The 16,220-nt window shown below is 36.6% G+C and overlaps 1 protein-coding gene across 2 annotated transcripts in view; it reads left to right on the forward strand.

The window, feature by feature from the left end:
- Positions 1-16,220, forward strand: part of ARIH1 (ariadne RBR E3 ubiquitin protein ligase 1) — a 120,460-nt gene that overhangs the window by 36,279 nt on the left and 67,961 nt on the right. For both annotated transcript variants that reach the window (XM_076004534.1, XM_076004535.1), the window contains one exon: positions 8,046-8,113. In XM_076004534.1, coding sequence (XP_075860649.1) covers positions 8,046-8,113 — 68 coding nt within the window. The remainder of the gene's footprint in view (positions 1-8,045; positions 8,114-16,220) is intronic.

Here is a 16,220-nt window from a genome sequence, read left to right on the forward strand (position 1 = left end):
TGCTCAACTTTCTTTTTTCCCCCTTATTCTGATATATTTGGCTCAGGGTGTGGCTTGTTTAAAACCCTCCCAGATGATTCTGTTGTGCTAATAAAATTCAGAACCACTTGATCTAAGGGTAAAGGTTGGATGTTGGTTCGATTAATTGATGTTAAAACATCAGCTGGGATAGTTGGCATAATCAGACTCACTAATCAACTTTTTAAAAATGCAAAACAGGATTTTGGATAACTTTCAAAGCAAACACTGCTGCTGTAGCCCTGGAATGTAATTTTCTTCAAATTACTGAAATGGTACACTGCTACATTTATACAGGAGTTCTGCAAATAAACTTTTCAGAGCCTCTGTAGTGGGAAATTGTTTAGCACAGTAATTTCCAATTATTACTGCGTATTAGTATCATCTGGAGGAGCTTCAGGTAAAAATACTGGGTGAAAATGCACATACCTATATCCCACCCCAGATAATCAGAATTGCTGGGGGTGAAGCCCAACTACTGATATTTTTAAAGTTCTCAGGAGATTCTAATACGTAGCCAGAATGGAGAGTCACTCATTTAGAGTGTATAGCTAGACAAGATGTAGGATTTTAGGTTGCTTTATTGTCCTCTAAAAGTTAAATGCACTGCTTGTAGTATTAGAATTAGTTTTCTAATTATAGTGATTTTGCTCAAACTGTTTTTGTTTGTTTATGTCTTCTAAAAATGACGAACAGCAGTAAGAAAAGAATGAAGAGCTCTTTATTTCAACTAGGAGCTTGATTGGCTTTCCACTAAACTGTCAGTTTTGACGGCACACAGGTGGATATGTCTCCTTTGACCACTTTCTAGGGAGTGGAGCTATAAGTATAAACGTTTTCAAATTTCTGCGTATATTCGAATCCTACTAGCCTCTTATCTTGGGCCAAGTCACTTCTCTAACTTCATCTGTAAAATGTAAATATTGCCTACTGTGCATAAGGTATTGTTGTGAGGATTAAATGAGATAATGTATGTAAAATGTCTGACACTTTGCCTGGCACTAAATAATTTCAAATCTGTGTTCCTTCTGGTAGGTGTTCCTTTTTGACACTCATTGTTCTTTTTTAAAAGAACTCTAGGTGCTCCAGTGCAGGTTAGAATACTTTTATAATTTGATATTTTAAATATATATTTTAAGTTACATACAATAAAACTTACCCTGAGGTATACAGTTCTATGAGTTTTGACAAATTCTTAGGGTTATATTAATATAACCACCACCACAATTAACTTATAGAACAGTTCCCTCACATTCCTCAGCATTTCCTCTTCCTGCTGTATCTATTTGTTCAATTAACCCCTCCTCCCCTTAATTTCTGGCAACCATGGATTTATACCATCTTTATAATTTTTTTCAAGAGACAAGGTCTAGCTGTGTTGCCCAGACTGGAGTACAATGGCTATTCCCAGGCACAATCATTGTGCACTATATAGCCTCAAAATCCTGGGCTCAAGCCATCCTCTTGTCTCAACCTCCCCAGTAGCTGGGATTAACCACCTCGACCAGCTTAGACTCTATAATTTTACCTTTTCCACTGTCATAGAAATGGAATCAAATACACCCATTTTTAAAGTGGGCTTTTGTTTTCTATTGTTAGGTTTTGAGAGATTTAAAAAAATATGTATTCTAGGTACAAGTCCTTTGCCAGATATATAATTTGCAGATATTTTCTCTCAGTCAGTAGTATATCTTTCCATTCTCTTAACAGTGTCTTTTTACTTTTGATGAATTCCAATTTGTCAGTTTTTGTCTTATGGTTTGTGCTTTTCATGTTGTGTCTAACAACTGTTTGCTTAACTCACGGTCACAAAGATCCCCCCCTCCCCAAATTTTATTGTCTTTCTTACATTTGGTAGTGATCCTTTATGGATTTTGTATAAAATGTGAGCTATAAAGTAAATTAAAAAAATCTGAATATCTTAATTATTCTTGCACTTTTTGTTGAAAGGCTTTTTTCCCTTCATTGAATTGTTTTCACCTTTGTAAAAAATCAGTTTGTCATATTTATGTGGGTCTGTCTCTGGTCTCTGTTCTGTTCCTTTGATCTGTGTATCTCTTTGCCAATACTGTAGCTTTATAGTATGTTTTGAAATCAGATGATGTCCTTTTTCAAAAATTTTTCAAACTTTGCCTAGCTCACAGCAACCTCAAACTCCTGGGCTCAAGCAATCCTACTGCCTCAGCCTCCTAAGTAGCTGGGACTACAGGCATGAGCCACCATGCCTAATGTTTTTTCTATATGTATTAGTTGGCCAATTAATTTCTTTCTATTTATAGTAGAGACGGTGGTCTCGCTCTTGCTCAGGCTGGTTTCGAACTCCTGACCTTGAGCAATCCACCAGCCTCGGCCTCCCAGAGTGCTAAGATTACAGGCGTGAGCCACCACGACTGGCCTAAGGTCTTTTTAAATTTTACAGTTTTCAGCATACAGATCCTTCACACATTTTGTTAAATTTATACCTCAATATTTTGTATTTCGGTACTATTATAAGTGCTATTTTAATTTTTTATTTCCAGTTCATTGCGAGTGAATAAAAATACAGCTGTTTTTTTTTGTTGTTGTTGTTGTTGTTTTGTTTTTTTTTTTTACATTGGCCTTGTGTTCTAGACCTTGATAAACTTATTCTAGGAACCTTTTTGTAAATCCATGGGATTTTCTATGTGGACATGTATTCATCTGTGACTAGAAAAAGATTTATTTTTTCCTTTCTAATCTCTGCCTTTATTTCTTTTTCTTGCCATATTGCATTTGTAAGACTTCAGTACAGTGTTGAATAGGAGTGGTGAAAATAGACATCCTTGCTTTGTTTCAGATTGTAGAGGAAAAGTATACAGTCTTTCACCATTAAGCATGTTAGCAGTGGTTTTTTTATGTATCCTATCTTGTGGATTTTCTTCTTTAGGCTTTTAATGTGGTCAATTAAATTGATTTTTTGAATGTTTAATCAGCCTTGCAATCCTCAGATAAACCCCACGTAGTCGTGGTGTAATTACCCTTTATATATATTGCTATGTTTGCATCTTTGTTCATATAGTAGTTTTCTTGTAATGTCTTTGTCTGATTCTGGTATCAGGGTGATACTAATCTTATAATAGGAATTGAGAAGTGTTCCCTTCTCTTGTTTTCTGGAAGAGATTGTGTAGAATTGGTTATTTTTTCCTTCCTTGAATGATTGATACAATTTACCAGTGATGCCATTTGACCTTGAGTTTTCTTTGTGGGAAGGTTTTAACTACATATTCAATTTGTTTCATAGATACAGGAATATTTGTGTTCTTTTTTTTTTCTTTAATGTAGTTTAGTAGTTTGCATCTACAAGAAATTGGTCCGTTTTGATCTGAGTTTTGGGTTTTTTTTTCCTTAAGAGACTCACTTAAAGTCTCACTGTGTTACTCAGGCTGGAGGCTGGAGTATAGTGGCAGTCTTAGCTCACTACAGCCTCGAACTCTTGAGCTCAAGCAATCCTCTTGCTTCATTCAGCCTCCTGAGTAGCTGAGACTACAGGTGTATGCCACCGCACCTGGCTAATTTTTAAATTTTTTTGTGGAGATGGGGGTCTCGCTATGTTGTGAGGGCTGGTTTCAGTCTCCCAGCCTCGTCCTAAAGTGCTGGAATTACAATCAAGAGCCATTGAATTTAATGGGCAAAGAATTGTTTGTAGTTTACTAGTTTTATTGATCTGTATGTACTACTAGCTTTATTTTTTTTTGTTTTTCTGCTTTTGATTTTTTTGACTTCTCTTTATTATTCCTTCCTTCTGCTTGTGTTGGTGGGTTTTGTTTTGTTTAAGAACTTCTTATATAAGTGTTTAGTGTGTTAAATTTTTCTCTAAACACTGTTAACTATGTCCCACAAATTTTGATAGTTATATTTTCATTTTTGTTCATTTCAGGTTATTTAATATTGAGATTTCCTCCTTGGGTTATTTAGTAGAAGATGATTAAGTTTCCAAGTAGTCTGTCTACTTGTTCAATGGATTACTGAGAGAAGAGTATCCCAATCTCTAATCTTTCTATCAGCTTTCACTTTATTTTGAAGTTTTGTTCTTAGGAGCATATATTTAAGATTGTTATGTGTTCTTGGTAAATTGACCTTTTTACCATTGTAAAGTTTTTCTTTATCACTGGTAATTTCCCTTCTGAAGTTTACTTTGTCTTATAGAAATATAGCCACTGCTGCTTCATTTGATTAGTGTTTACATGATATATCTTTTTCTATCCTTTTAATTATGTATGTTTCATACACTGAAAATTGGGTTATGGATAACATGTGGTTTTGCCCTTTAAAAAAAAACAACTTGGTTGTTGCTGTCTTTTAAATGGTTTGTTTTGAATATTTATACTTGATGTAATTATTGATGTGGTTGGTCTTAAGTCTTTCTTGTTATTTTTCTCTTTGTCCTTTTTCTGTCTTCTTTTGGGTTACTTATTTTTTTCTTTTCTTTTTTTTTTGAGAGAGTCTCGTTCGGTTTCCCCAGCTAGATTGCAGTGGAGTCGTCATAGCTCACTGCAACCTCAAACTCTTGAGCTCAAGCAATCCTCTTGCCTCAGCCTCCTGAGTAGCAGCAGCAGGGGCCACTGCGCCAGGCCAGCTTTTTTTTTTTTTTTAAGAGCTATATGTCTTGGTCTTGTTATTTTAGTGATTACTTTAGGGATTATAATATAACTATCTGACTGTTCACATTCTACTTCGAGTTAGTATTTTACCACTCCGAGTAAAACAGAGAAACCTTACACAACCATGCAGATTACTTTTCCCCAGCCCCTTTATATTATGGTTGTTGTATGTATCATGTCTATATGTATTTAACTCTTCCTCCCCATCATGACTTGTTATAATTTTTTACTTCAACAGATTTATGTTTTCAAAAATTTAAGAGGAGAAAAATAGTCTGTAATATTTGCCCAGATATTTACCATTTCTGTTGCTCTTCATTCTTTCCTGTAGTTCCAAGTTTGCCATTGGTATCATTTCCCTTGCCCCTAAATGACTTTTTAAAGTATTTCTTTTAGAGCAGCTCTGCTGGCAGTTCTCTTTATCATTGCTTTTTATATATTTATTTTGGTCTGATAATGTCTTTGTCTTCATTCCTGAACTATACTTTCATTGACTATAGAATTCTTGGTTGACATCTTTTTGATATCCCTTAGAGTGTTCATTTTAAAAACATTTTTTCTCTATTGTTAAGATTGGATAATTTCTGTTGATTTATCTTCAAGTTCACTGACTCTGTCATCTCCTTTCTGATTGTGAACCTATCCAATGAATTTTGTGTTTAGTTCTAAAATTCTCATTTAGTTCTTTTATAGTTTATGTTTCTCTCTTGAAAATTTATTTCATTTGTTTTAAGGTGTTCACCCTTACCTAATGGGTCATGGTTTTGATAGCTACTTTAGAAGTCTTTGCCTGATAATTCTAATGTCTGGGCCATCTATAGGTCAGCATCTATTGAATATCTTCTCCTTTGAAAATTGGTCAGATTTTTTTTGTTCTTGCTATGTCTGGTAGTTTAGATTCAATCCCAGGTGTTTTGAATATTCTGGTTCCTGTTAAAATCCTTTAGAAAATGTTGAAGATTTTTTTGTTTGTTTTAGCAGACAGGTCAACCTGATTAGGTTATACCTGCAAGTTCTTTCTCACCTTACAGAGACAGTTGGTTCCATTATCTATTCAGTTTTCAAAGCCTTTGCCTGTTGTTTGCATTTGCACCTCTCATTGACAATTAATTAATCTAGTACCTGGGCAGTGATTTATATAGTAGTACTGTTCTGAAAGCCTCTCCTATACTTCTGTGGGTGTGTTCCACACACAGACTTAGGGATCTACCTCTCCATTTCTTTCCTCTCAGTGATTTCTCCCATACTTCTCAGCTCCCAGGGGCCTTTTCTTTATTCCTTCAGCCAGAAGCATGGAGTTCTCTTAATTTTAGAGTCCTACCTGTCAAGGGAATGAGCACATTCAGAGAGGCCCTGCCCAGAACCTATTAAGTAAAAATATGGGGTGAAACCTGGGAATCTGTGTTTTTGGCAAAACTTTCCATAGTTATTTTTGATAAACCAGTGATAAGTTTGGGAACTATTGGCTGGATCCAATGTTTGGCATTAGCAACATCAAATCATTCCCCTATCTCTCTCTCTTTTTTTTGTTTTCTTTGTAAGTTGAGACTCTTAACAATTCCTGAAATATTTTTCCCCAAGCACCCTATCTAGTGGAGGGGACTATAATGTACTAGATGTCACAAAGTTATAGTCACACAATTCCAGTAAATACCACCAAACTTAAGTCTCTCAATTGATAGGATTATTGCTATTATTTTACACATGGCTAAATCTAAATTTCTAACTTTATTTCAGTCGTAGGCAAATCTTGTGAAAACCTATCACCAATCTCTGAGAATTCTTTTAAAATTTCTAAATCAGGCCCGTAGCAGTGGTGGCTTTCACCTGTAATCCTATCATTCTGGGAGGTCAGGGAGGGAGGATGGCTTGAGCTCAGGAATTTTAGACCAGCCTGAGCAATGGTGAGACCCCATCGCTACAAACAAAAAAAAGAAAAGAAAAATAAGCTCTGCATGGTGATGCGCACCTGTAGTCCTAGGTCCTCTGGAGGCTGAGGCAGGAAGATCTCTTGAACCTCAGAAGTATGAAGTTGCAGTGAGCTATGATGATGCCACTGCACTCTAGCCTGGGTGACAGCGAGATTATGTCTCAAAAAAAAAGAAAGAATTTAGAAATGTGACTTAGAAGAAAGAACTGGAGACGACAGTGTCTATATATTCTGGACAAATATACATTACAGGATCAGTTAATAGGTTTCTTTTGGTATCTTAACTCTTGTAGATTATTGGTATCTGTCTGGAGTGCTGTGTTGAAGAAGGATTCTTAGGAGAGTCTGGGTCAGAGAAATAAAAATGCCTAGGTAGATAGCAGAATGTGCTAGGATGAGTTAGTGAGAGTGTCTGCATCCTTGGCTTTGGGGGAAGGGGGAGTATATTAGTGTGAATTTTTCGCTGACAAATGGTATTGTTGAAAATAGATAGATATTTCTTTCTTGCCATTTTATACAAGATGACTTTAACTAAATCAGTAATTAACTGTGGTGAAATAAAGTAGTTTTAGTCCACAGAAATCTTTTTTGAAATGTTATTTGACGTGTTAAAATTATATATGCAATACAAATACAGACCCATGTTTGAGTTCCACTTCTGCTATTGTAGCTTAGCTCTAGTGTCTTTGAATGAGTCAGGCTTTGCTGATCTCTTAGGCCCCTTGCATTTTAAGTTAAAATTTTATACCCAAAGAGTAAGCTCACTAGTTTTATGGGAAATGGAGATATTTGTGACAGCATTGTAAACTTTGGTCTGTCTTCACAGTGTTAGCTTTTCCTTCTTAAAATGAAATAGCAATCCTAAGATTACACACTATAAATTATTACATAGTATAACTATTTTGTCAGCTTGGTTTAATATCTCCAAAGTACCCTCTGACTTAGAAATGATTTGGACCCATTTGAACTATTCAATGTATAAGGTATTAGGGAAAAATATTATTATTATTATTATTGTTAGTTTTAAAGAGATGAGGTCGAACTCCTGGACTCAAGTGACCCTCCTGTCTCAGCTTTCCAAAGTAGCTGGGACTACAGGCATGCACCACTGTTCCAGCTAGGCATCAGAAATTTTATTGATTACATTTAGTGTGCTGATGTGCTGTTAAGTCTTAATTGTAAAAAAAAAAATAATTTTAATTAATGCCTGCTTTAATATAGCAATTTACTTTTGATTTAATTTCTTTTTGGCTGATTTTGACTCTTACAGAAGCATGACATGTTAGTGTGGCAGACTATTTTTAAATAGTCTTGATCATATATAATTCAAGTTTTGTATTTCCTTAGGGGAATAAAGAAATATCCTGTGAATGGATATTTGGGTAGAGTATTATGGAAATTTAAGTTCATCCTAGACATCACTAAATGTCAGTGAAGTGCTGTTACCTTTAAATGACTTTTTTTCCCTCCTTCTTTAGAATCCAGCAACTATCACAAGAATACTCCTTAGCCACTTCAACTGGGATAAAGAGAAGCTAATGGAAAGGTAAGGAACTATGTTGTCAGCTATGTACTTTGAAGTAACACAGAAAGCCTATTGAACTGAATTTATAAGAAGCAAGTAAAGAATTGACTTATGTTCTAGTAAGTGAACAAACCAAAATGCAAGTAGTAACTCCTTTAATTTCTTGTATTTCCCATCTGTAAATTTTATAATAAATTTAGTGTTAGGGAATTCAGACTTAATGTTTCTTATTTATTTCAGAGGTTGCTCTACTTCAGTTTCTTAAACATGTATCCTCTTGAGCACCAAGAACTAAAAACAGGTCAGAAAAAAATCACTAGATACATTCTTGGAGCACATGAATAAGATCTTCCTCTAATTATTTGATCTGATTTCTTGCTCATAAACTTTTAAATCTGTGTTAGGCATATTAATGATGTTTATTCACTAAAACAAAATTAAGAAGTTACTCAGGCTTTCCTGGCCACCAGACCAGCTGCTTAAACTGGTTGTCTGGTTTCAGGGCAGGATTCTGTCCCATTGTATTAATTAATTCATTAATTAATGTGTGTGTGTGTGTGTGTGTGTGTTTCAGAGATAGAGTCAGAGTGGCGTCATCATAGCTCACTGCAACCTCAAACTGGGCTCAAGCCATCCCCCTGCCTCAGGCTCCCAAGTAGCTGGGACTACAGGTGTGTGCCACCACACCCGGCTAATTTTTCTACTTTTTGTAGAGATGGGGTCTTTTTCTTGCTCAGGCTGGTCTCAAAACTCCTGAGTTTGGGAGGGAGGGGCAAGGGTAACATACATAACCTAAACATTTTTACCCCTATAATATGCTGAAATAAAACAAACTCCTGAGTTCAAGCTATCCTCTTGCCTTGACCGCCCAGAGTGCTAGGATTACAGGCATGAGCCACTGTGCCCAGCAGTGGTGTTTCTTAATTTTGGTAACATTTACTTTTAGGCTTATTTATTTTATGATGATACTTCTATTAGGAATAGAAGTTTTTATTATTTACTTCTGAAACTGCTTTAGTGAACTAGACTTACTCTGAGTTTGTTTCATAGTAATGTGTTTCTATAAACATTCTGAATTGTATCTTATTACACTGCTGAAAGTGTTTAGCAATTAAATATTGTACACAAGTATGGTAATGGTGAATTTAAAAGTAAGAAGCTTCTGGGAAATTTCTTTGTGTGAACTTTTTAGTTTCTCATAATTTTAGTTTTCATGTATTCTGAAGACAACCTATTGGGTACCTAGAGATTTATAATTGGATCTTTAAATAGTGTCTTTAAAATCAATATGCAGTATCTTTTTGTCTGATTTAATGATGTTCACATAATCCATGTGGTCTGCTTTTAGCACTACCATGCTTTTTTCTTTAAGCATTTGGCATATCTTTTCCATTTTCTGCCATTCTTTCCTGGATTATTTGGTTTTTGGTATATCTTTTGTAAATAGCATGTAGGTGATTTTTCAAAAAATCCAAATTTATCAAAAAACTAATCTATAACCATATTTTAATGGCTGAGATTAACATATTCACATTTTAAGATAATTGATAATTATATTTAATTATAGCTATACTTTAAGTTGTGCTTTATATATACCATGTTTTCTATTTGCTTATTTTGTTGACTTCATAAAGTTTTCATTTGATTTTTCTCTGATAATTTCAAAGTTATATATGTATTCTATTTCAGTTTTTCTAGTGGTTACCTTTACAGTTACCTTTACAGTTTGCCCGTGTATACTTAAAAGTATAAGTTTTATAACAATATTTAGTTACAGTATCCATCCCCTGTACAAAATAAAAACTGTAGCATAGGTTTTTTTCTTTGTCCTTTTCTATTCCAGCTCAGCTTGATAAGTCCATAATGTTTGAATTTTTCGTTTGATTTTTAAGGCTTTTCATTGTCTACCGTGTTTCTCCAAAAATAAAACCTACCCATAAAATAAGCCCTAGCAGGATTTCTAAGCATTTGCGCAATATAAACCCTACCCCAAAAATAAGACCTAGTGATGGGCGTGGCTACACAGTATATCTGCACAACCCATGCATTTCATTGTGGAGCTGCAAAGAAGAGGAGCAGCCCTTCTCATCTGCCCCATCGTGACAGCTACTTATCCCAGTGGTGACCACAAGGTGCGGGCAGCCCCACCAGCAAGGTCGGCTCTCCCTGTCAGGTCCTGGCCATCCTGTGTGTGCTGCAAGCTGAGGCTTTGAGGGGAAAATAACACATCCCCTGAAAATAAGCCCTAGGATGTCTTCTTGAGGAAAATAAAATATAAGACCCTGTCTTATTTTCAGGGAAACACAGTATATACTTAACACTTTTTTGGCTAATTTGTTTCTTGCATGCTTATGTTTTTTGGAAATTTATTCATTTTACTCTGAAATATGTCTTGTAATTGTGTAAGTCAAGTTTCATATGTAGTAAACATTGAGTCCTATAAGAGAAATGCTTAATATTTTGAAATTTATTGTAATATTTTCAGATGTGAGTTTTGAAAACATAACCAGTTAGGCCCTTTAAGTCTGAGTACTCATGTTTTTGGTTTTGGAAAATTCTTAGCTGTTATTTCTTCAGCATACCTTTTCTCCATTCTCTTGATGCTTTCTCGAATTCCTGTTAGTCACATGTTGAAAATTCTGGATCTCTTTCCAGGTTTTCTGACTTCTTTCAAAATACTTCTTCTGTACTTGTGATCTTTGTCTTTGTTCTGTGAAAATTCCTGAGATTTATCGTCCGTCCGTCCGTCCGTCCGTCCGTCCGTCCATCCATCCATCCATCCATCCATCTATCTATCTATCTATCTATCTATCTATCTATCTATCTATCTATCTATCTATCTATCTAAAAAAGAGACAGGGCCGGGTGCGGTGTCTCACGCCTGTAATCCTAGCACTCTGGGAGGCCGAGGTGGGTGGATTGCTCAAGGTCAGGAGTTCGAAACCAGCCTGAGCAAGAGCGAGACCCCATCTCTACTAAAAATAGAAACAAATTAATTGGTCAACTAATATATATAGAAAAAAAAATTAGCTGGGCATAGTGGCGCATGCCTGTAGTCCCAGCTACTTGGGAGGCTGAGGCAGGAGGATTGCTTGAGCCCAGGAGTTTGAGGTTGCTGTGAGCTAGGCTGATGCCACGGCACTCACTCTAGCCTGGGCAACAGAGTGAGACTCTGTCTCATGAATGAATGAATGAATGAATGAATGAATGAATGAATGAATAAATGAATAAATAAGAGACAGGGTCATGCTTTGTCACCCAGGCTGGAGTGCTGTGGCACAGTCACAGCTCACTGCAGCCTCAAACTCTTGGGCTCAAGAGATCCTCCTGCCTCAGCCTCTCACCCTTCTCAGTACCTGGAACTACAGGTGTGCACCACCACGCCCAGCTAATTATTTTTCATATTTTAACAGACAAGGTCTCGCTATGTTGCCCAGGCTGATTTCAAGCAAATCCTCCTGGCTTGGCCTCCCAAAGTACAGGGATTACAGGCACAAGCTGCTGTACCTAGCTCCTCAAGTTTATTTTTAATTTGCTTGCCTTTTTTTCTGCATCCATTCTGCTTTTTAGCCATCTTGAATTGTTTATTTTAACAGTGTCCAACTTAAATTTTTTAAACAACTTTATTCTTCTTGTTGCAATTTCTTCCATTCTGGAAAAGGCAACATTATGAAGAAGGGAGGGCTGAATAGCATGGTTTTGTAGGGCATTGAAACTGTTCTGCATGGTGCTATAATGGAGGATACCTGTCAGTATCTTGCTATATTAATTATCCTTACACTAAAATAGTTAGACCTAAATAATGAGAGTACAATGTGACTGAAAAGGTACAGGGAAATTTAGTCTTAAGTATCTTTGTTCGAAAAAGAAAATGAAGTAAAAAATGAACCAGTTCTTTGAAATGGGAAGTTAGTAAGCCCAAAAGAAAGTAGACTAGGTTGCCTTTTTTTTTTTTTTTTTTTTTTTTTTTGAAATATGGTCTCTCTGTGTTGCCCAGGCTGGTCTCAAATTACTGAGCTCAAGCTATCCTCCTGCCTCAGCCTCCTGAGTAGCTGGGATTATAGGTGTGAGACACCATGCCCAGCATAGAATAGGTATTTAAGATAAAAACAGATATTCATAAAATAGAGAACAATAGCAACAAAAAAGAGATAAAACAGAAAGATAGATATTTGAAATGAATGTTTTTAAAGGGAAACATCAAGAGAATGAGAAGACAACAACAGACTGGGAAAAAATATTTGCAAAAGAATTTACCTGATAAAGGACTATTACCCAAACTGCGTAGTTAACTCTTAACACTCAACAATAAGAAAACCATAAGAAAACCACCGGTTTAAAAATTGAGCGAAAGATGTTGACTTCTCACCAGAGAAGATACTCAGATGGCAAATAAGCACATGAAAAGATGCTCCACATCCTGTGTCATCAGGGAAATGCAAATTAAAACAACATTGATGGCTCATGCCTATAATCCTAGCACTCTGGGAGGCTGAGGTGGCCACAGACCTGAGACCAGCCTGAGCAAGAGCAAGACCCCCATCTCCACTAAAAATAGAAAAAATTAGCTGGGTATGGTGGTGTGCACTTGTAGTCTCAGCTACTTGGAAGGCTGAGGCAGGAGGCTCACCTGAGCCCAGGATTTTGAGGTTGCTATGAGCTATGATGATGTCCCTGCATTCTAGCTCAGGCGACAGAGGGAGAGTCTGTCTCAAAAGAAACAAACAATCAGAAAACCCCAACATTGTGATACCACTACATACCTATTAAAATGGCCCAAAGCCAAACTACTGATACCATCAAATACAGGCTAGGATGTGGAGCAGTAGGAACTCGTTCTTGATACCATCAAATACAGGCTAGGATGTGGAGCAGTAGGAACTCGTTCTTGCTGATGGGAATACAAAATCATATAGCTACTTTGGCAGTTTTTTACAAAACAAGATGTACTGTTACTGTATTATCCAGCAGTTGTGCTTCTTAGTATAATATTTACCCAAATGAGTTGAAAACATTGTGTCCATATAAAATCCTGTCTGTTCATAGGAGCTTTTATTCATAATTGCCAAAACTTGGAAGCATCCAGGATGTTCTTCAGTAGGTGAATGGGTGAATAAATTGTGGTACTTCCAGATATGGAATATTATTCAGTGCTAAAAAGAAATGAGCTATCAAGGTATGAAAACACATGGAATAAATTTAAGTGTATATTACTAAATGAAAGAAGCCAATCTGAAATGGCTACGTACTGTATTATTCCAACTATGTCACATTCTGGAAAAGGCAACATTATGAAGAAGGGAGGGCTGAATAGCATGGTTTTGTTGGGCATTGAAACTGTTCTGCATGTTGCTATAATGGAGGATACCTGTCATTATACATTTGTCTAAACCCATAGAATGTATTACCCCTAGTGTGAACCCTCATGTAAACCATGGACTTTCATGATAATGATGTATCGGTGTAGGTTCATCAATGTATGATGTTGGTAGTTGGGGGAGTTATGCTTGTGTTGGAGTGGGGTGTATGTGGAAACTGTCACTTTTGCTTAATTTTGCTGAGAACTTTAAACTGCTCTCCAAAAAATAGGTTTTTTTTTTTTGGAAAGGGGGAAATAAACCATTGGTAAGTGTGAGGGGGAGAAGAGGGCACAAACACCATTAGAATAATGTAAAGCATAATTACAGATGGGAAAAATATTTCAAAATTATAAATTAATAGTGTGTACCAACTTTACTAATACATTTGAAAGGTTAAAAGTGGGAATTGCCTAAGTTATCCCCTAAGATGTAGAAAAATAGAGTAAACTCATGACCACAGAAAAGTGTGGTAAATATAGCATAAGACTACCCACCCCTTCCCCAAAAAGCACTAAATGACTTTATGGGTAAGTTCTATCTCATAAACCTTGAAGGAACTACCAGTTCCTACTGAAAATTTTCTCAGAACATAGAAAAAGAGAGGGCATCATTAATTCATGTTAGCCAAATCAAAATAATCCTGGTTCCAACATTTGACAGAGAGCATGAGAAAACCATCTTTATTAGGAACAATGTTGTTGATTTTGTAAATAAAATAATACTTAATTGAATTAATCAATGGTCTAGTAGGATTTTTCCTGGAAATGCAAGAATAGATCATGATAGAGGGAAATTCTTTTCATCTATAGCATTTACTACATTAACATTGAAGACAAACCAAAAGGTAATCATAATATATGCCAGTTATGCATTTAACAAAATTATGCACTTGCCCGTGATTTAGTGAAAACAAAATTCTTAGCAAACTGAGAGAGTAATTTCTCAGGTTGATAAAAGGAGTCAACTAATAATCTACAGCAAAATTTTACTTAATGTTGAAACATCAGAGGCATGCCCATGAAAATTAAATGATGATAATGACTGTCATCACCATTCGAATGTATTGGAAATTCTGATAAATAAAAAAATACACAGACGGCCGGGCGCTGTGGCTCACGCCTGTAATCCTAGCTCTTGGGAGGCCGAGGCGGGCGGATTGCTCAAGGTCAGGAGTTCAAAACCAGCCTGAGCAAGAGCGAGACCTCGTCTCTACTATAAACAGAAAGAAATTAATTGGCCAACTGATATATATATAAAAAAAAAAAAAAAAATTAGCCGGGCATAGTGGCGCATGCCTGTAGTCCCAGCTACTCGGGAGGCTGAGGCAGAAGGATCACTCGAGCCCAGGAGTTTGAGGTTGCTGTGAGCTAGGCTGACGCCACGGCACTCACTCTAGCCTGGACAACAAAGTGAGACTCTGTCTCAAAAAAAAAAAAAAAAATAAAAAATACACAGAAAATTAAGTGGTCTAAAGATTCGAAAAGAAAAGTAGGCTGGGTGCCGAGGCTCATGCCTATACATACTAGCACTCTGGGAGGCCGAGGAGGGCGGATCGCTCAAAGTCAGGAGTTCAAAACCAGCCTGAGCAAGAGGGAGACTGTCTCTACTGAAAGTAGAAAGAAATTAATTGGCCAACTAAAAATACATAGAAAAAATTAGCCGGGCATGGTGGCGCATGCCTGTAATCCCAGCTACTCGGACAGCTGATGCAGAAGGATTGCCTGCCTGAGCCCAGGAGTTTGAGGTTGCTGTGAGCTAGGGTGATGCCATGGCACTGTATCCCTGGGCAACAGAGTGAGACTCTGTCTCCAAAAAAAAAAAATGACATTATATGTATATAATAAAATCATCTACCTAGGAAACCCACAAATTAACTGATAAACCATTAAAGTGGTTGCCTGTTAGAATTGCCTGAGAACTTTTAAAAAATACCAGTGTCTGTGCCTGTCTCCATTACTCCCCCAGCTATAAACTTGAAAAATGAAAAGAAACATGGAATAAAGTAGTCTTAGCCACAGTGACACTGTATTCTTCCCCATTCTTGAGTATAAAGATGAAGGTTACCTATCTGGTAATACTATAACTACTTAGAATCCCAGCAATTACAAGAAAGAGTATACCATATAGCCAATAAAGGTTGTTATGTAGCATTTTTTAAAAAATCTTGCTTCCTAATTGGTAACATTGAATGTATTCAAGTATCATTTCTATTTGATATCCTTTTTTTTTTTTTTTTTTTTTGAGACAGAGTCTCGCTTTATTGTCCAGGCTAGAGTGAGTGCCGTGGCGTCAGCCTAGCTCACAGCAACCTCACACTCCTGGGCTCGAGCGATCCTTCTGCCTCAGCCTCCCGAGTAGCTGGGACTACAGGCATGCGCCACCATGCCCGGCTAATTTTTTATATACATATCAGTTGGCCAATTAATTTCTTTCTATTTATAGTAGAGACGGGGTCTCGCTCTTGCTCAGGCTGGTTTTGAACTCCTGACCTTGAGCAATCCGCCTGCCTCGGCCTCCCAGAGAGCTAGTGATATCCTTTTTTCTTTTTGTAATCTACCTAATATAGTACCTGAGTTAAAGATAAATCTTATCCTAGTCAAAATGTTGAAATATTTTAAATTTCTTCCTCTCTTTACTCCTTCATTTCCATATTCCAGGAATATCAGTGTTTATTTTATTCATTAGTAAACCATGGTCCCTGCCCTGGAGGAGGAACTTAACGTCCAGTGAGGGCAGTAGAGGTGTAAATAGATCCTTGCCAGTTATTC

This window comes from Microcebus murinus, chromosome 6, assembly GCF_040939455.1.
Source record: "Microcebus murinus isolate Inina chromosome 6, M.murinus_Inina_mat1.0, whole genome shotgun sequence".
Classification (NCBI taxonomy): Eukaryota; Metazoa; Chordata; class Mammalia; order Primates; family Cheirogaleidae; genus Microcebus; species Microcebus murinus.